The 22629-nt window shown below is 39.6% G+C and overlaps 1 protein-coding gene across 7 annotated transcripts in view; it reads left to right on the plus strand.

The window, feature by feature from the left end:
* The window catches only part of LOC127846695 (NLR family CARD domain-containing protein 4-like), a 755110-nt gene that overhangs the window by 240494 nt on the left and 491987 nt on the right, over positions 1-22629 (plus strand). For 3 of the 7 annotated variants that reach the window (XM_052378176.1, XM_052378178.1, XM_052378177.1), the window contains exons 6-7: positions 1911-2015; positions 17256-22506. In XM_052378176.1, coding sequence (XP_052234136.1) covers positions 1911-2015; positions 17256-18685 — 1535 coding nt within the window. In that variant the 3' untranslated portion in view covers positions 18686-22506. Of the gene's footprint in view, positions 1-1910; positions 2016-17255; positions 22507-22629 lie in introns of those variants that run through there. The other 4 variants (XR_008033618.1, XR_008033617.1, XR_008033616.1 and 1 more) reach the window with 3 other exon arrangements.

The following is a 22629-nucleotide window of genomic DNA, read 5'->3' on the forward strand; positions in this document are numbered from 1 at the left end:
GATTTTCAGGTCACTAGGTCAAAGGTCACGGTGACTCAACTTAGAAAAATGGTTTCCGGATTATAACTCAAGAACACTTACGCCTAGGATCATGAAACTTCATAGGTACATTTATCATGACTCGCAGATGACCCCTATTGACTTTCAGGTCACTAGGTCAAAGGTCAAGGTCACGGTGACTTCACACAAAAAAATGGTTTCCGTATGATAACTAAAGAAAGCTTACGCCTAGGATCATGAAACTTCATAGGTACATTAATCATGACTCACAGATGGACCTCTATTGATTTTCAGGTCACTAGGTCAAAGGTCAAGGTCAAAGTGCCAAAAAATGTATTCACTCAATGGCTGCCACTACAACTGACAGCCCATATGGGGGGGGCATGCATGTTTTACAAACAGCCCTTGTTTGAGATGATTCTTTACAAAGAAAGATGCTACTATTGTATTTTTTATAAATGTGTGAAAGGCTCTAAGAAGGAACCAGAGATTATTAACCCTTTACCAAACACCAACAGGATTTTACGGGTTTATAGCTGACGACTTTATAAAAAATTATGATAAAATGAGAAATTGCTCAAGATGAGCAATTTCTCCTTTTATCACAATTATTTCTACCCTACCTGATTATTTCTTTAATATTCCATTACAATTTAATTGTCGTCTGCAACCTTTTTCAAATTGGGAAAGTCCAAAATGTGTCGTTTGGTAAAGGGTTAAGGCATTTTGATTCCTACGGGTCTTGTGAATCTGTTTCAAATCAAATGCGTATATTTGATCTTCAGCATCTAAAAATATGTGAAATAGAAAGAACGACAATATCTTTTGGAGAGATGAATGTACCTACGTTATAAGCAATGGGACTGTGTTTCAAAGGAACAATTCCCGGGCTATTTAGTCTGTTTAGTTAACACGGTAGTAACTTTTTCCATATATAAAAATGCTCACCCTTCCAACTTTAAGCGCCCAATGGGACGAGGGATAGACAGAGAAAGTCACATGCTTGAGTACATTTCAACCCATGCGCATTGCGCGTTTTTTTCGCATAAAAAAACAGTGGAGCGATACAGGGCCATCATGGCCCTCTTGTTTTAACATAATGTATGACATGCACATACCAGCAAGTCAGCAATGCAGGCGTATAATCATATTCCTTGGAGACATCAAAACGAAGCAAAGACCGATTATTTTTCCATGACGTTTGGAATTATTTTTGTTTCGTTGTTCATATTTTGTGTTGCTTCCTTCATTCTCATTTTGCGGTTGAAGTTTTGGCGATGCGCGCTCAAAATAACACAGAAAATACATTAAAATAAATGAATGCCGCAAGTTCTACACCCAGTAGTAATAATTGTTAGAGCGTCTCGTGAGATCGTCTTACAACACTGTTCGATAAGCGTCTAATCAATAAGTGCACAAGGGAAACAACCAGTGCAGTTTTTAATAAGCGTCTTTATGAAGCTTTTTCGGACTTGTTACTAAGTTCGGACATGAAAAAAAGCACTCGACCCATCGGGCTATACCGGCTTGGAAATTTCACTCGACCAACGCAAAAATCACTCGACCCGGTTGACAGTCGAGCGGGTTACGGCCAAAACTGAAAATCAGATGTTGTAAAACATCACCAAACAAAATTATATTTGAACAAAACCTGCCTCAACATGCATTTTGTGTATAAGTTTGGATTTTTTTTAATTTTACAGAATATTGGAATAAACACATAATGAATATGAAAAAATGAGATGAAAACTACCGATTGAGCATGAGTATTCTTACTCTTAGGAACGTTTAAGTATATTTTCCATACTGGGATACATTTTAGTATACTTAAAAAGAAGCCTTGGTACTTGGAACGTAAAATGGCATGATACCATGAAATCTGCAAGCAGTATGCATTTTTTTTTTTTTAGAGGGTGATGAGAATGTGCTTGATGACATATTGACTGGCAACCAGGATGCTGAATTACTTAATGCTGAAGATTCAATGGACATTTCACCGTCCAAAGTTGTAAAACGTATGTAAAATGTAGTATCACATTCTATATATCCTTCTCATTATCATGAATTGCAGGCTTATTTAAAACAAAACATTTAGATGTTTAGCCAACCTGTGAACAATAAGCTCATGGTGAGCTTTTGTTATCGCCTTTTATCCATCATGTGGTGTGCATCTTGAGCATTTGTCCTGCATTGTGAAAACTCGTGCTGCCTCATTTTGTGCCCAATCATTTTTAGCCGGATTTTTTTCGAAAAAATCTCGGCTTATAGATTGATGTTGTCGGGCGGGCGGGGGGGGCGGGCGGGCGGGCGGGGTGGCGGCGTGCTCGAAAATGTTAAAGTTCTTATTTCATGGTATAACTTTGGTATGCTTGGACCTAGAGTCTTCAAACTTGACATGAAGGTTGGCCAGGATTAACAGATGACCACTGGTCATTTCAAGGTCATTCATTTGAAGGTCAAGGTCACTGTGACCTTCAATATAAAAAATGTTAAAGTTCTTATAACTTTGGTATGCTTGGACCTAGAGTCTTGAAACTTGACATGAAGGTTGGCCATAACTAGTTAGTAACCACTGGTCATTTCAAGGTCATTCATTTGAAGGTCAAGGTCACTGTGACCTTGAATGTAAAAATGTTAAAGTTCTTATTTCATGGTATAACTTTGGTATGCTTGGACCTAGAGTCTTCAAACTTGACATGAAGGTTGGCCAGGATTAACAGATGACCACTGGTCATTTCAAGGTCATTCATTTGAAGGTGAAGGTCACTGTGACCTTCAATATAAAAATGTTAAAGTTGTTATAACTTTGGTATGCTTGGACCTAGAGTCTTGAAACTTGACATGAAGGTTGGCCAGAACTAGTAAGTAACCACTGGACATTTCAAGGTCATTCATTTGAAGGTCAAGGTCACTGTGACCTTGAATGTAAAAATGTTAAAGTTGTTATAACTTTGGTATGCTTGGACCTAGAGTCTTGAAACTTGACATGAAGGTTGGCCAGAACTAGTACACTGGACATTTCAAGGTCATTCATTTGAAGGTCAAGGTCACTGTGACCTTGAATGTAAAAATGTTAAAGTTCTTATTTCATGTTATAACTTTGGTATGCTTGTACCTAGAGTCTTCAAACTTGAAATAAAGATTGGCCAGTACTAGAAGATGACCACTGGTCATTTCAATGTCATTCATTTGAAGGTCAAGGTCACTGTGACCTTAAATGTTAAAATGTTAAAATTGTTATAACTTTGGTATGCTTGGACATAGAGTCTTCAAACTTGACATGAAGGTTTGCAAGCACACTTAGATGACCACTGGTCATTTCAAGGTCATTCATTCTAAGGTCAAGGTCACTGTGACCTTGAATGTAAAAATGTTAAAGTTCTTATAACTTTGGTAGGTAAAAATGTTAAAGTTCTTATTCCATGTTATAACTTTGGTATGCTTGTACCTAGAGTCTTCAAACTTGACATAAAGGTTGGCCAGTACTAGAAGATCACCACTGCTCATTTCAATGTCATTCATTTGAAGGTCAAGGTCACTGTGAACTTAAATGTTAAAATGTTAAAATTGTTGTAACTTTGGTATGCTTGGACCTAGAATCTCAAACTTGACGTAAAGGTTTGCAAGCACACTTAGATGACCACTGGTCATTTCAAGGTCATTCATTTGAAGGTCAAGGTCACTGTGACCTTGGATGTAAATATGTTAAAGTTGTTAATACTTTGGTATGCTTAGACCTAGAGTCTTCAAACTTGATATGAAGGTTGGCCAGAACTAGTAGATGACCACTGGTCATTTTAAGGTCAAGGTCACCGTGACCTTGAATGTAAAAATGTTAAAATTCTTATTTCATGGTATAACTTTCTTATGCTTGGACTTACAGTCTTCAAACTGGACATGAAGGTTGGCCAGCACTAGTAGATGACAATAAATAGTATTATTTCATCTAAGTTTATTTTCTTACATTTGATAATGAAATTGATGGAAACTTCAAACAATATCTTACTAATTTTCTAATAAAAAAATTGAGATCAAACTTTCCTAATTGTCAATTCAAGTTCATATTTGTGACCTTAAATGTTATTGTTGTTCATGTATATGCATGCATTCAAAACATAACACAAGGTTTGCTCATGCCTTGAAAAGTACTTACATTTCATTTTGACCTTTGAACAATATTTCAGTAATTTAAGTATTGCATTGACAAAAACACGAAAGGTACTTTCCTGTCATTTAAATCAAAAATCCGGCTTTAATGCGGTCATCTCCGACCGCGGAACTCTTGTGTCTGTATTATATCTGTGCGAAAGTCAAACCTGGGTCATGTGGGGTCACAGAATAGGTGACTTGGTCATATTAAAGAAAAACAATTGTTAGCTCTTCAGAGGCCGCATTTATTGCCCAATCTTCAAACAATTTGATCTGAACTTTTGTTCGCAATGATATCTTTGCCAAGTTGGAAACCAGATCACACGGCACAGTAAAAATAATTCTCGAAATCGGCTGCGCTCTTTTCGTAGGTGTCAGTGCTCTTAGCTAATCGATTAAAAATTTAAAAAAAAAACAGATAAATATATTGGTCATTCTGTGAAGAATAAAATTTCATTTTAATGTAAATATCAATAAAAAAATAATACATTACTGGTTGATTTTTATTCTTCTTATATTTAATTAAAACTAAACAGAAACAATAATTATAAATAAACAGAATAATTTGTGATCAGAAGCCTTAGCCAAAATTTACCAAATTGTAACCATTTGTCAATCAAGCGCGTGTTTCAGTAAAAGTTTGTCTGAAATATAAAAACTCGGCATGGAAAAAGGTTCTATTTTAAAATATCTGCAAGGTGGTGGAGACAGGGAACAGAAAGAAAGGTCATCAAAACGAGAAGCGCAAAGTATTGAGAAAAGTAAACAGGTGCAGAAATCGTAAGGAAAGCAAATAAAATCCATCAGATAATGTAGTTAATTTGTTTGCAGTTTAGTGTCACTATGTTACATAGGTTAAAAAGGTTCTGGTTGATCATAACTATAAATATAGGTATATATTTTTTTAAATGCAGGGCGAGTAAATTAAAGTGAAAGGCGAGTGGATTGTCAGGCCTACTCGCCCTGCAGGGCAAGTGGCTCTGGAAAAATTCTTCAAGGCCAATTAATAACAAGCATGGTTATAATACTTGTCCAAGTGATATCTCTTTTTACTGGGTTTTCTGGGATTAAAAATGTCATTACATCAAATAATAAAAATCTTGTGAAAACTGTAAAATTCCACATTTATGGTCATATCTTTTTGAAACGTGTACAGAGCATTTTCCCTTTCATATCTCGGCCTAACTCACAATTGACTTACATGGGTTCAAAAACTGGTTCACCTGGTCAAATTAAAGAAAAAGCTTGTGAACAATTGAAGGCACATTTATTGCCCAATTTTCACTAAACTTTGTCAGTACCAATGATATCTGAGCCTGGTTCAAAACTAGTGTAAAAAAAAACAGGTAACCAGGTCAAATTACCTTCAATGCTTGTGAATATTTTAGAGACCACATTTATTGCTTTATTTTCAGAAAACTTTGTGAGAACAAACGTCCACATCATATTTTGGCACCTAGTTCTAATTACAATCTTGTGAACACTAGAAGTCAATTAGTTTGCACAGTCTTCATGATACTTGCTTTGTACATTTGTTTAAATGATCACTCTTGGGCGAGTGAGATTTGGTTCCATGAAAATATGACCACTATGAGACCACAAAGAAATCTCCTGTGAAAAAATCTCCAGCCAGGTGCACAGCTGTCAAATGTAAAATAAATGTTTCATTATTCTTTTATTTTGGCCATATTGAAGATGTCGGCATAAAGTATTCGTACTGTCAGTTTGTGCATTTCATGATTTGTGGAAAAAAAACTTCCAGTTTTTTTTTATAACTTTGCTGTATATCGATGGATTTTAAAAGAATTGGGTACAAATGTCAACCATTTTAAGACAATGAGTCCCATGTTACTCAGGTACAATGTATTCTTACTTCAAAAGTGAAGGTTACTCTTTAAGGTCAGTTGTCAATTTGGCTATAAAACACCTTGAAAATTCCTTTCACACCCTTTCTTTGCCATTATAATTATGAGTTTTAAATGTCTTCACACAAATGAAAGCGATCATTAAATTTCTGAAATTTCATAACATGTATGTTCAAGGGGAGCTAATCCATATGTTGATATAAACATTCAGAAAAGTCGCCCTTGGTAAAACTGGGGGTCACAATATGGAAACCAAATATATCTAAAAATAGCTGTAAAACAATGAAAATTATAATTATGTTGACGGACAGACGGACCGACATGAGCAAAACTATATACCCCCTCTTCTTCGAAGGGGGGCATAAAATGTCTGTAAATGTCCACAATCTATGAATATATTTAATTTACCTAAAAACCTAAAACCACTTATTATGCCCCCCTTCGAAGAAGAGGGGGTATATTGCTTTGCACATGTCGGTCTGTCGGTCGGTCCGTCCACCAGGTGGTTTCCGGATGATAACTCAAGAACGCTTGGGCCTAGGAACATGAAACTTCATAGGTACATTGATCATGACTCACAGATGACCCCTATTGATTTTGAGGTCACTAGGTCAAAGGTCACGGTGACTCGAAATAGTAAAATAGTTCCCGGATGATAACTCAAGAATGCTTAGGCCTAGGATCATGAAACTTGATAGGTAGATTGATCATGACTAGCAGATGACCCCTATTGATTTTCAGGTGACTAGGTCAAAGGTCAAGGTCACAGTGACCCGAAATACAGGCTTTCTACTGGTCCCTACTTTTCCTACTTTTCCCTACTTTTTTTTCTTAACCCTACTTTTCCCTACTTTTTTTTTAAATAGCCCTATTATCCCTACTTTTTCATTTTGCAGGTAAAATAAATAAACTGTAAAATGAAGGCTTACATGATTCTTCTTTAGATATTTTGCAGAATTTCCATTCATTATGACTCTTTTGTAATGAGTCCAGTGCAGATGTGTTTGGGGGATCACCTTGTGATGTCCATCCTTGAATGCACCATGGTCCCTTGGCAATTGACCAGTACAGATGTCTTTAGGTAAGATAATATCTTTTTACACTGTGAAAATATATGTATGTTCTATTTAATCATAACATATGTGCTTCTTGAAATAGAGGTGACAGATATGCACGCTTCATCTAGACTTTACACTACCAAGTTTCTTTTTTTCCCAATGATGGAACTAGCTGAGGGAACCTACAAATTCCATGCTGTGTTTTAAACCTTATGGGTTAAATTTGTTATTGCAGATTCTGCTTTCCTTTCTTACAAAATACATTTAAGTTTATATGTAAAGCTTGCTTTCCCTAACTGTCATATTAATCATAAACAATTTTGTATGACCCCACAAAAAGGGAGGGGGTGATTTGCCATTGTTTGTCTCTCTGTCCATCTGGCTGTCCATAGCCCAAAGTTTGTGTCGCTGAAAAGTATAACTGCTAGAGCCATCTTTCTGTGAATAGTTGTCAGCATTTGAACTTGTATACCTGAGTATTTTGATGCAAGTGTATCAGATATCTACAGAGTTATGACCCCTAATTTAGCAAACTATAGGAATGTTTGTGACAGAGCCATTTGTTGGGGCATCTGTGTCCTATGGACACACATCTACTTTAAAATTAGAATTTGATTAACACAGTGGCATTTGTAATTTGATATAAGACACTGGATTGACCAACTGCTTTGACCAGCCTTGATTTGCTTTGTGTCAATACTATGTTGCAGCAGTAACATACTAACAACTTAGATCCATACAATGTCAATTTTAATAGCTTAATTACGTTACCTGATATCATATGCTATTTACTCCGATAGGATCGTAATTTATCCGGAATTTTTCGTCTGAGGAATCCCACACTTTTTGAGAAACCCGTCTAGTAGGACAGAGCGGTCACATAGTGCCGTGTAGCCGCACAACCAAAACGGGACATTACCCATAATTCACTCTTATTCCGGATGGCGATATACAAAGGCCGACATTTTGTTATAAACTTAATTGTTGCTTCTGTTTCGCTGGATTCTTCTGTTTAACAGAATAGAGAAGTTTTGTATTGTTTTAAAACATTCTCCGTATATATATCCGTGTATTTCTGTATCGTTTTGTGTATTTGTTTGTTTGTTCAAGGCAAAGTATGCCTCAAACACGTGGCTCATGTGGACACACAAAGGCAGCATGGGACAACCATGGTAGCTGCCTGTCGTGTTCAGGATGTACCCAGGATAACTGCTGCCCTTTCTGTGAGCATTGGTCTGCTGATACCTGGGCCATTAAGCGTCGACCCTTCAAGAGTCGTGGACGCAACAAGAATAGTTCAGATCAAAGTAGGGAAAGTTCCGTGTGTCGGGACTTTTCACCACAGGATCTTGACCATACTACACCAGTAGCTGCCAGGCATCGGTCCCTACCCCGTGACGAAACTGGACAAAATTTGCCCGGTCCGTTCATCGGGAATGACCATTTGAATGACTCGGCATCAGATCAACGTAGGAAAAGTTCCGTGTGTCGGGACTTTTCACCACACGATCTTGACCATATGCCACCAGTAGCTGCCAGGCATCGGTCCCTACCCCGTGACGACACCGGACAAAATTTGCCCGGTCCATTCATCGGGAATGACCAGTTGACCGGTCCGGAGACTTCACCGGGCACCGGTCACCGGTCAACATTGACCGGTCCGGTCACCAGTCATGCTCTGACCGGTCACCGGTCACTGACCTGTCCGGTCACCGGTCATGCTATGACCGGTCCGGTAACCGGTCCGGTCACCGGTCATGCTGTGAGCGGTCCGGTCACCGGTCATGCTGTGACCGGTCCGGTCACCGGGCACCGTTCATTGACCGGTCTGGTCACCGGTCATGTAATGACCGATCCGGTCACCGGGTTTCGGTCTGTGCCACAGACCGTTCCGGTCACCGTAGATGTTGACACTACCTTGTCAGTACTCCAAAAAGGTAGACGCAGCCGCGTTTCTACTCTGAGTCACAGACGTAAACGTGTAGTGTCTGATGTTTCTGACTACTCCTCCACCTCGGGCTCGTCGTCGTATGACTCATCCTCTACTTCAAATAGCCCTCATCATTACCGGAGGGGACGTCGTTCACGCTCACCGAGTGTTTCTCGGCGTAGATTGCCTCATAAAGAGCGATCACGCCAGCGCTCGGGGAGACGTTCGATCAGGAAACATCATTCCCAGCGCCTCCAAACAGTGTCTCGGCGTCGCAGGGATAAGGGACATAGACATTCCTCTATTAGGCGCTCTCGGACTCCTAGGTCCCCTAGTCGATCCTTCTCTGAGGAATCTATTGACACCCTTCCACGTGTGTCGGCCTCTATGTTGGCCTCAACACACACTTCAGCCGTTCCTACAACCACTGAGCATAACTTGTATTCAAACACTAGTTTGCATACATATCAGGCTCAAGGTACAGGGGTTAATCTAACCACTTCGGCTGCGTTTTCAGCCTCACGGGTCTCTTCCACATTGCATAGAAGTATACCCCGGGCTGCCGCTACACCATCAAATCCCAATACTTTGTGGATCCAACAGTCGCCGGGAATCTTTGTCCCATTTTCGACTGATCCTTTACCAGCGACCTCTGGTATTCAAAGTGAGTCTGCTGACTTGATCTCTGAGAGACCTAACTCACCAGCTATATCTTTGATGGTGCCGAAAAACGATTCTCTCATGATAGAAGCGAATGAATCTATTATTCCTTCTCCTATATCCACCGGTTTCAATCAATCCAATGCTCCCGCATATGGTTCGATTGAGGTGGGTTCGGAGTCTAATGAGGCCGAACTTTATTATTTGGCCTCCATCAATCAGGTATACAAACTTATGTTCAATACCTTAGATGAGGACTTCTGCCCCCGCCCTTCCTTGTCTCTCACAGGATCTGCAGTTACCGTTACAGAACAGGTAGCACGCAGACGAGAGCCCAGCAGGATAAGTAAGGCTACTTCCCGAGTGGATCTACGCCTTCCTATTGGCTCTTCCACAATGGCTGTTTTCCAGTCACTTGAACCAGCTAATAAGCCTTCGCCATCTCCATGGAAAGCCCCTAAGGAGCTGACGGAGCCTAAACAGATGGACGGCGGGAAAAGTTATAAGGCCCCGGTACCAGATCCTGCTACCGGTTTGGACCTTTCCAAACTTCCGGTTCCTGATGCTGACATTAGTAAGCTGTCACTTACAATGCCTTCATCATCTACCCATACATCAGTCCCTCTTTCCCTGTTGGAAAATTGGGAGCTGAGAGAACGCCGTTCCATAGGTCTGGCTAACCAGCTAGATCTCATGGCAGCCACAACCTTAGACTTGGTTTGGGAGCTCTCTGATTCAATCCCAGAGGAGCTCCGGGCCTTGTTAATACATCTTTCACGTACTATGCAGTGTTTATCTCACAATGCTGCGTCTTCTATGTCTGAGATGTTAAGGCTTCGGAGAGACCTCATCCTCTCTTCCTTGCCCAATAATTTCCTTTTGGAAACAGGCGAAAACTCCCTTCGAACTGCTCCACTAACAGCAGAGTCTCTTTTCGGAGGGAGGATACAGTCGGCACTTACTGCTGATCATGAAGATCAGATACATGCCTCTTAAGCTAGGAGCAACTCTGGCCAGCGCCCTGTGGTTTTTAAGCGCCCTGCTTCTAAGCCCCCAGGAGCCCCACCGGCCAAGAACGCTAAAAGGGACAGTTTCCCTACTAAGCGTCCGTCTGCTCCACGTCAGCCCACTAATAGGCCTCCTTTTCAGAACAGAACAACTTCCTATCGGAAGCCTTCTGTAAAACAAAAATGGAGTAAGGGCAAACCCAATGCGGACAAGAAGTCATTTAATCCTTCTTCCGGCAAGGGTGGACCTCCTAAAGGTCAGCCCTAGGTCATACCCCTTTCTACCGCCACAACCTCTGATGCCGGAGGTATCAGTCGGGGCCAGACTTATGCACTTCGCAAATCGATGGCTCCAAATAACTTCGGACGCGTGGGTTCATTCTCTTGTCACACAAGGCCTCACTTTTCAATTCAAAAAAAGGCCCCCACTCTCTCGCGTCCAAATAGATCTGGTATCTCCGCATCCACAACTTCCAGACTCCATTCTCGGACTCCTGGAAAAACAGGCGGTAGAAAGGGTTCACGACCCTTGTTCTCCAGGATTTTACAGTCGCCTATTCCTTGTTCAAAAGAAAAGCGGCTCCTGGAGACCAGTCATAGACTTAAAAGTGTTCAACACGTTTCTAGTCAAACCTACTTTCAAGATGGAGACTCCTGCCTTCATTCGGCGCTCCATTAAACCCATGCAATGGGGGGTTTCCTTGGACCTGGAAGATGCATACTTCCATGTTCCTATCCATCCCAACTACCGAAAGTACCTGCGCTTCTCCTTTCGAGGCCAGGTCTACCAGTTTCGGGCGATGCCCTTTGGATTGGCCACGGCTCCACGAGTTTTCACCAAACTCATGGCTGCAGTGAGCGCTCACCTCCGATTACACGGGGTTCAACTGCTTCAGTATTTCGACGATTGGCTCTTACACCAGCTCGATCGTCAACTGCTTCTGCTACACCTAGAGTTCTCTTGGAAGGAGCTCCTCTCTTTAGGACTCCTTCTCAATGTAACCAAGTCAGACCTCATTCCCTCTCAGGATTTCATATTCGTGGGAATGAATTTTCTGACCCACATCAATCGGGTCAGGGTCTCACCACAACGTATATCAGACCTCCTTTTGAAGGTCAGATGGGTGCTGTCCCAATCTCATATCACAGCTCAAGATTTCCTCTCACTCAACGGTATCCTGAGCTCTGTAGCAGACTTCGTGCAGTTGGGACGTCTCTTCTTACGTCCTCTTCAGCACTATCTCTCAGCTCGATGGAAATGGTCTCCAGACAATCTGCTAACACAGATTCCCATCCTTCCGTCCTTAGTCCCCCACCTTCAATGGTGGCTAGACGAGGAGACCCTGTTGGCAGGAGTACCGCTTCTTCCCCCGCAACCGTCTACATCTCATAACGGATGCGAGCATGGAAGGTTGGGGCGCTCACCTGGAACCCAGCAGCCTAACATTATCAGGATTGTGGTCTCCTCAGGAGTCTCTCCTGCACATAAACAATCTCGAAATGCGAGCAGTCTTTCTAGCTGTTTCTCAATTCCAATCACATCTTCGGGACTCCTGTGTGATGGTATCGACAGACAACACATCAGTCGTGGCTTACATCCAGAAACAGGGCGGGACACACTCTCACTCCCTGTATCTGGAAACAATGAAATTACTTGTTCTTTGCAAGAGTCTAAACGTCTCTCTCTTGTCCAAACACATACCAGGTCGTCTCAACGCCCTGGCGGACGGTTTGTCTCGCAAACACCAGTTACTTCCATTGGAGTGGACACTTCATCAGGAAGTGGCCAATCAGATATTCATCACATTCGGTTATCCACTGGTCGACCTGTTTGCGACCAGAGACAACCACAGACTTCCTCTGTATGTGAGTCCAGTGTACGAACCAGCAGCGTGGGCGGTAGACGCGCTTTCGTTCGATTGGGATCAACTGGACGCTTACGCTTATCCCCCACCCATTCTAATTCCCCAAATCTTAGGGAAAATCAGGGTGAGCTCTTGCCGGATCCTCCTGATAGCCCCTTGGTGGCCCAGGAGATCCTGGTTCAACGACCTTCTCGGTCTCCTGTGCGAATTTCCCAGGGAACTCCCGCACAGGTCAGATATCCTATCTCAGAGAGGCAGACTTCACATGGATCCAGACATGTTCCACTTACACGTCTGGCCGTTATCAGGCAATCCCTGCAGAAGAAACGCTTTTCTGTCAGGGCTTCAATGCTCGTTGCCTCTGCAAGGAGAAAGTCCACCAGAGCAGTCTATGATGCTCGCTGGAAACTCTTCTCTAATTGGTGTGTTCGAGGGAAAATTGATCCCCTCAATCCCTCTGCTAGACGCATAGCGGATTTTCTAATCTATCTCTTTGATGATAAGAAACTTTCTCTTAGCTCCATCAAAGGATACAGATCTGTGCTTTCGCATACCTTGGCTTTTCGTAAGTCATCACAAGTCTGTTCTGACCCAGCCATTTCGGAACTGATCCGAGCCATGGAACTTAAACGTCCTGTGTCTCGTTCTCTTACCCCCAAATGAAATTTGGCTTGTGTTCTTGGATCGCTTATCAAAGCTCCCTATGAACCCCTTAATCAGGCTTCTTTACAGTTCCTAACCTGGAAGACCGTTTTCCTTCTTACCATGGCTTCATCTAAACGTAGAAGTGAAATTCATGCTCTTTCTATCGAAGAAAGCCATCTTCGTTTTGATTCCTCCGATGGCTCTGTCACCTTGTTGTGTCAGCCAGGATTCCTTGCTAAAAATCAACTCCCCTCTATGGCTTCTAAACCCTTCAAGGTCCCAAGTCTTTCTAGAACTTGTGGTAATGAAGATGAAGATAGACTCCTCTGCCCTGTCAGGTCTTTGAAGTTCTATCTTAGTAGAGTTAAGTCTATTCGAGGTTCTCGTAAGAGACTCTTCATTCCCTTAAAAGGGGGGGGGGGTGATGTGTCTGCGTCTTCTATTTCCCGTTGGGTAGCCTCGACTTTAAAAAGGGCTTACTCTTCTCTTTCTTCAAGGGATTCATCCCTTTTTAAGATTAGACCGCATGAATTACGAGCAATGTCGGCTTCGTGGGCATATATTAATCATACCCCACTCTCTGACGTGCTTCAAGCTGCTTTCTGGAGGAATCAGACTACTTTTTCATCTTTTTATCTTCGTTCTCTGGAGTGCCAACAGGACAACTTATATTTGTTGGGCCCCCTTGTGGTTGCACAAACGGTAGTATCTTCTACGGCATAGGTATATTACGCTTATCCGTGAATTAAGTTAATACCGTAATAACCAAGATTAGCTGAGAACCCGAGATATGGGTTCCGCTGTGATGGGGAGATTTTCGCGAACCTTCCCGCCTCAGCTGCAAATTCAGCATATGATATCAGGTAACGTAATTAAGCTATTAAAACAAATTTTTCTAGTAAAATTCATTTTAATTAGTAATTACTTACCTGATATCGGTAAGTCCCACCTCCCACCCGGCTCTTGGTCTAATATTTCATATTTTTTATTGGAATAAGAGTGGATTATGGGTAATGTCCCGTTTTGGTTGTGCGGCTACACGGCACTATGTGACCGCTCTGTCCTACTAGACGGGTTTCTCAAAAAGTGTGGGATTCCTCGGACGAAAAATTCCGGATAAATTACGATCCTATCGGAGTAAATAGCATATGATATCAGGTAAGTAATTACTAATTAAAATGAATTTTACTAGAAAAATTTGTTTTAGTACTATAACTAGTCAGTTTCACTAGCATAAAAATTACTCGTAACCACTCTTAATAATTGTTGCAGGTGCTTAGTGTACTTGTCAATATTGTTTCAAGTGCTTTAAGTGTGGATGATTTAGGGAACTGATTATTTTGTGATTTTGACAGAAGATCAAGGTTGGTTTCCTTATTAATACAGTTTGTTTCTTATTGAGTTAATTAGCGAACAGGTGATCTTGCTCTTAATAGCAAAAATATCAACTTGCAAACAAATAATGTTGACATCAGTTCACTAGCATCTTGTAGCTTGTCTGCCTGTGCATGTTTATTTAGCTAACTGTCATTACAGGTATTAGATGCATAAGTTCTCCTGCATGCTAGTCAATGCTAACCAGCTATAATGCCACATGGAAAAACCAAATTTAATGCTTCCTGGCTTGGGAAAACTGACTGTTATGGATATCAACTAAATACTTGGTGTGAAAAGGACTCTTCCTCTGACTTTGCTAGTTACTGATTTCTTTGTAAGAAAACTGATTTCTTTGTAACAAAACTTTACAGTGTGGAAATACTGGTGCAACACAAACACTGAACCACACCCAGGGCCAGAAACACAAAGATGCTATCAAGACAAATGAGATTGAAAGCAAAAAGAGCAAATTAATTGCCAGTTATTCTCAAAAAGAGAAAAGACGTATCTCAGGCAAATAATATGGTTCATGTAGATATTGTAGGCCTATAACTAACTGAGTATATTACTTAAATGTTTGGCGAGTGTATTGAAGGGTGCATATCCTATTCCACCTCATTGTGTCGTAGATTGCTTTTTATGTATATTAAATGCTAAGCTTGTGTTTTTTTGCATACTTTTTGCATTAATGTAACCTTGCAATCAATTATGTTTTCTTACTGCTTATTTTCATGGATACAACACACAATGGTACACGCCAATACCCATTGCTTATGTAGTATCTGTTTAGCTCTAACACTTACTAACATGTATGCTTTGAAACTAATTTTACTTTAACCTTTTATACTCCTTGTATACTAATTTTAATACCTTTGCAAACAGAATAGACTTTAGTCTCTGTTTGTTTATGCAATTATAATAAAAATATAATTCTTCACTATTGCTTGTGGGGAGAACATTCTTTGTTTTAGTACTAGTGCAAGAATACTTATATATTTATAGCGGGTGAAGTTTGGTACATATTCATGGACAAAAGGGTTAATACTAAGGGCTTTTGTACTTAGCTTTATAAGATTAGTTTAGTTTAAACCTATTTATTTTAGCTCGATTGCATCGAAAGCCTTAGGCTTATATAAACGCTCTCGAGTCCGTTTCCTGGGCCTAGAACCAGTACTTGGTGTCTTTGGGGGAGATCTAAAGAACGCTCCCACGGTGGGGATCGAACCCGTGACATCCCGGTTGCTAGGCGGGCACCATATCCATTACACCACGGCTTTATAAGATTTACAGTGTATGTTTTGAATGCCATGTTCATTATTGTATTCCATTGTGTAAATTGTTAAATGAGAGATAAAAATTTCAGGTGCCTGTATTTCAAGGATGGGCAGAACAAGGCATTCTCACAGCATTAGATGGACTAGGATATGTATCAATTTAACTCTAATTTCAGCTAAAAAATGGTAATAATTTTCTTATTTAGCCCTACTTTTTAACAGTAAAAATCCCTACTTTGCCCTACTTTTTGCTAAAATCTTGCCCTACTTTTGCCCCAGTTTTTTGTGGAGAGGCAGTAGAAAGCCTGGAAATAGTAAAATGGTTTCCGGATGATAACTCAAGAACGCTTAGGCCTAGGATCATGAAACTTGATAGGCAGATTGATCATGACTCGCAGATGACCCCTATCGATTTTCAGGTCACTAGGTCAAAGGTCAAGGTCACGGTGACCCGAAATAGTAAAATAGTTTCCGGATGATAACTCAAGAATGCTTTTGCCTAGGATCATAAAACTTCGTAGGTAGATTGATAATGCCCGGCAGATGACCCCTATTGATTTTCAGGTCACTAGGTCAAAGGTCAAGGTGACCCGAAATAGTAAAATGGTTTCCGGATGATAACTCAAGAACGCTTATGCCTAGGATCATGAAACTTCATAAGTGCATTGATCATGACTCGCAGATGACCCCTATTGATTTTCAGGTCACTAGGTCAAAGGTCAAGGTCACGGTGACCCGAAATGGTAAAATGGTTTCCGGATGATTACTCAAGAACGCTTATGCCTAGGATCATGAAACTCAGTTGACCCCTATTGATTTTCAGGTCACTATATTTTCCCTGTAGACTAGAGCGCCTTGAGGCCTTTGTCCCTGTTTTTTAAAACAAAGCTTTGTTGTTATGTTTGATGATTGGCATTTTACTATAAATTTTCTTATTTTCTCTTATTTTATGGGAATTATTTTATTTTGTATGTCAACTATACAAACTATAGGGGCGAAAATTGTTTTGAGGTGTTAAGATATAAACCCATGATTGTCTTTTATTTGTGTATAAAGATAAGGAAATGTGCTATAATAAAAATATGTATATCATACGACAAATGCAGTGATATAGAATTTCAATATTTATATCAACAAGTACATATATAATTTAAATTAATATAGTATACAACACAGTGTAAATATAACACTTGAGTACACATATGCTAAACGTATATGTATTAATAATTTGAGTGAACCATTCGAACAATAAGATTAATGCAATTGAAAATATCAAAACAAACGGCACCACTTTAATGCTTCATATTTAGAGGTATTGGAATATGATCTGATGATTGATTAATGTCAATGTTTTAATTTGTAAATATACAAGTAATGTGATCATATTCACTAAATATTCACTTTTTTATTTTGTTTTGTTTTCAGATTCTGCCAGTGTGACCTCATTGGAATTTCCAGTCTGGATTGTTCAAATCAGTACCGATCCAAGCCAGTGCACAGCACTGCCCTCTATAGAATATATTAGATTAGAGGGTGTCAAATGTTCCTATACGTTGCTATGCAGTCTACTCAGCAGTCTGCTGACACTTGATCATCAGGTGCAGTTTGAGCTGATTTACTGTGAAATAACGTCCTGCGTAAAGGGCGCAGTCAGCACATTATTTAATACTGGCGATTTAAAAATAACAACAGAAAATAAAAAAATAGCAGTGTCCTTACTTGATGACAAATTGTGGAATGCCCTCAATGGTCTGAATATCAATAGTCTGAGTCTGGATGATCGTTGTAAAGCTTTTCGAGAAAATCATAAAGAGTCGTTGTCTCAGACGCTTGTATTGCTCTCACATCTGGACAAACTTAGTATTGTAGTGGATTATGACACACCTGATCAGTGGAAGACTCTTCACGGTTTGAATATTAAGAGTCTGAATCTACATATCAGAGGAGCGAATCATGCAGAGTCGTTGTCTCAGTCGCTAGCCTCGCTTAAACAGCTAGAAATGCTTAGTATTGATGTGGACGAATGCAATCGTGCTCTGTGGGAGGCTCTTCATGGTTTAGGTATCAAGAGTCTGAGTCTGAGTGGCCTCTGGAGTGGTTTTGACCATGGTTTGACAGTGAAGAATGCGAAGTCTCTGAAGCAGTCGATATTATCGCTCAAACAGCTGGAAACACTTAATGTTGATGTGTATGATGACACTCCTGGTTTGTGGGAGGCTCTCCAGGGTCTGAGTATCAAGAGTCTGAGTCTGAGTGGCCAAATTATTGAATTTAAGAATGCGACGTCTCTGAAGAAGTCGATATCATCGCTTAAACAGCTGGAAACACTTGATGTTAGTGTGATAGAAGCATATTCGAACACTGTTCTGTGGGAGGCTATCCAGGGTCTTAGTATAAAGAGTCTGAGGCTGAGTTGCTTCAGATTAAATTTTGAAGAGAAGTATGCGACGTCTCTGAAACAGTTGATAGTATCGCTCAAAGAGCTGAATACACTAACTGTTGATGTGAATGCACACAATCCTAATATGCGGGTGGTTTTCCAGAGTCTGAATATCAAGAGTCTGAGTTTGAATCTGAGTAAGAATGAAGGATTTGGACTGAAGTATGCGACGTCTCTGAAGCAGTTGATATTATCGCTCAAAGAGCTGGAAACACTAAGTATTAGTGTGGATAACGACAGTCCTGGTCTGCGGGAGGCTCTCCAGGGTCTGAGTATCAAAAGTCTGAGACTTCGAGGTATTGATGGAGGTTTTGAAAGGAAGTATGAGGAGTCTTTGGAACAGTGGCTGTCATCGCTCACAAAGCTAGACCCACTTAATATTAGGAGTATGAGTATGAGTTTGGGTAGCAAGTAAAGAGATTGTAATCTAAAGTATGCGAGTCTATTAAGAATTCGCTATTACCGCTCACACAGCTGGACACACTTAGTATTATCGCCAAAACAGACAGCCCTGGCCTGTGTGAGGTTCTGAATGGTCTGCACATCAAGAGACTGAGTCTGAGTGGCGAAAAGAGAGGTTTGAGAGTGGATCATGAAGAGTCGTTGTCTCAGTGGCTATTATCACTTTCACAGCTTGAGACGCTTACACTACATTTGAATACATACATTGCGCTGCAGGTACCGCGATCATTGAAGTATTTGAATATCTACTCTAAAAAATTGCTTCCCTCGGAATTACGGGACCTTGTGGGCAGACTGGCAGCATGTCCGCATGCAATTGATATTGAGCTAGAAATCGGTTGTGCTTCAAGTATTGATCCCCCAGAACAAATCCTACTCCAGGAATACATTCTAGTTCAACAGGAACTGGTTTCTCGGCCGAATGTTGTAGTTAAAAAATTCAGAACATATGAATCTGAATCTAATTCTACCATGCCGGTACATTACCCTGCTCACTGTGACTTAAGCATTAAAGATTATGCATATGACATATTCGCTAAATTAATGGAAAGATTCAAATATAGTCGAATTTCAATTGGACTTCAGATAAATCCAGACTCATTCTTATAAATAAGTGTGTGTTGTTGTTTGACATTTAATTAATATGAAACTAGTGTTATTGAATCGTTATAGTGTTTGTAATACTTTGTAAAAATCGAAACTTATTTTACATTATGCGTTCACTGATGTTGTGTTCATTCTATTCATGCACTTTAGCTATAACATTATGCAAAGTGTGTTGTTGCATTTCCGACAAGTGTTATTTGGCAAGCAAATATAGTGGAAACAACAATGTTTCTATTTTATAACGATCTGAACTTATTTGTATCAAGTCAAATGGCACGTATACGATTCTGTTCCACACATCTTTAAAAGAGATTCATTCGCCGGAGTTTTTCTGTAACAATAATGGCCTCTTAAAATGAACAAAATGACGGAAATTTCTCTCCTAAATAGTAAACTATTTGATATGTATTTATTAAAATCAAGATACATAGGCAGCGATGCTTCGTGTCTTACTACTAAACGCAATAAAACGGCATTATCACATTACGTATATATTTTGTGTAAATGTTATGTTATATGTTTTAATTTAAAGCTTGTCTTTGTTTTCATGCAATAAATAATTTCAAACACGGTGTTACAATTTAAGTAGTACGCGTTGAAGCATGAGTATTTAACTGTACACTTTTCATTCCGTTGACTTTACCTATAAAGAGTGCATTGCATCATCGTTTCGATTGTCTTCCTTTCTACAGACTTCAATACACTCGGATTATTGAAATACATATAAAGTATTTTTATTTGCGTTTTTTGCACAGTGCGTGTCAAATCCAAAACTTTGAAGAGTCTGGCTGTTTTTGCCTGTTTTGCCATGTCTGTATGTGACATTGTTGGCGTTGATGACACTGCCCACGATGACCTTAGAGTTAAAGCTGATGTTTGTTAAAGATTCTTTGATTGTATGAATGAAAATTAATCGACTTTGTATACGTCCAGACTCAATGTCATAAATGCGTTTACATGTGTTTGTTGTTGTTAGGCATTGTATTAGTATAAATCAATTGTTTTTAATGTCCTGAAGTGCATGTGGCACTTTGTAATCATCGAAAATTTGTTGACACTGCTTGTCAAAATTATATGTTGTTTTTTGTTTCATGCATGCAATTAAGCTAAAGCATTATGCTTTCATACTGTGTTGTTGAATATACCACTTGTGTTTTTTGACAAAACAATAGAGAAGAAAAATAATATTTCGATTTTAAAATGATCTCGGTCTAATTTGTGGTGACATTCAATGACAAATTCATATTTTAAATATACATCCATCTTTAAAAGATACACATTCGCACGAGCTTTGCTGTTCAATTGATGGAATGTTTTAATAAACAAAATCACGTCAATTAAGCTCCGAAATTATAAATAACTTCAGATTCATGAGTTCAAATACACGAAAAAAGATTAGGCGATGTTTCTTTTTGCTACACAGCAAGTATCACACTACTAAATGCAATAAGACTTTTAATTACATTGAGATAACGTTTTGTGTACATGGCATTAATGTGTACATAGCTTAATTCAATGCTATCTTTTGTGCTGAGGAATTATATAATTTAAGAGTTTGATTCAGTTTTTCACATGCGCGTAAAAGTATGCGCAATTAACTGTACATTTATTCCGCAATATACTCAAAGCAGTAGACTTCATCTATTACTATTGCATGATTTTTCAGTTATGATTTCCGTTTTTTTCTTTATAATTAACACAACTTGATTAGTTAATATTTTAGATATAAATGTGTGTATATTTGTTTGTGTGCAAAGGGCGTGTCGTTTTGATCGTCTGAAATAACTATGCTCTCAATAAATGGTCAATAAAATTTACGTTTCAATGAAAATAACAAAATGAAAGTATTTATTTGTAAAATGTATATAGATTCAACAGTTTAGATGCATTTTCTCACATATGTTCATTTGACATATAATTATTATGCCCCCCTTCGAAGAAGAGGGGGTATATTGTTTTGCTCATGTTGGTCGGTCCGTCGGTCGGTCCGTCCACCAGTTTCCCGATGATAACTCAAGAATGCTTTGGCATAGGATCAAGAAACTTCATAGGTAGATTGACCGTGTCTGGCAGATGACCCTTATTGATTTTCATGTCACTAGGTCAAAGGTCAAGGTCACAGTGACTCAAAATAATAAAATGGTTTCCGGATGATATCTCAAGAACACTTTAGGCCTAGGATCATGAAACTTCAAAGGTACATTGACCATGACTTGCAGATGACTCCTATTGAATTTGAGGTCACTAGGTCAAAGGTCAAGGTCACGGTGGCCCAAAATAGTAAAATGGTTTCCGGATGATAACTCAAGAACGCTTACGCCTAGGATCATGAAACTTCATAGATACGTTGATCATGACTCACAGATGACCCCTATTGATTTTGAGGTCACTAGTTCAAAGGTCAAGGTCACGGTGAACCGAAATAGTAAAATGGTTTACGGCTGATAACTCAAGAACGCTTACGCCTAGGATCATGAAACTTCATAGGTACATTGATCAAGACTCGCAGATAACCGCTATTGATTTTCAGGTCAAAGGTCAAGGTCACTGTGACCTGAAACATTAAAATCGTTTCCGGATGATAATTCAAGAATGCTTACACCTAGGATCACGAAACTTCATAGGTACATTGATCAGGACTCGCAGATGACCCTATTGATCTTCAAGTCAAAGGTCAAGGTCACGGTGACCCGAAACAGTAAAATGGTTTCCGGATGATAATTCAAGAACGCTTATGCCTAGGATCATGAAACTTCATAGGTACATTAATCATAATTCACAGATGATCCCTATTGATTTTCAAGTCACTAGGTCAAAGATAAAAGTCACGGTGACTCAACTTAGAAAAATGGTTTCCGGATGATAACTCAACAACGCTTACGCCAAGGATCATGAAACTTCATAGGTACATTGATCATGACTCGCAGATGACCCCTATTGATTTTCAGGTCACTAGGTCAAAGGTCACAGTGACATAAAACGTATTCACACCATGGCTGCCACTACAACTGACAGCCCATATTGGGGGCATGCATGTTTGACAAACAGCCCTTGTTTCGAATTAATTACGAGTAATCGGTTGTTTCGGATTGTTTATTAATTGTGTGAGCTTTTTGTTGCTTATATTGTATAATACTAAAGATTATTAAACACCATTCAATAGTTAAACAGTGTTGTTGTTGTCTGTGTAGGCAGTTATAATGTTTCTTAGCTTGATTGCGATGATGTTTTTGTAAACTATCTTTCGATAATGCTTCTACTTATGATGATGATGATGATGATGATGACGAT

The sequence above is a fragment of the Dreissena polymorpha genome, chromosome 9 (assembly GCF_020536995.1).
Source record: "Dreissena polymorpha isolate Duluth1 chromosome 9, UMN_Dpol_1.0, whole genome shotgun sequence".
Taxonomy (NCBI): Eukaryota; Metazoa; Mollusca; class Bivalvia; order Myida; family Dreissenidae; genus Dreissena; species Dreissena polymorpha.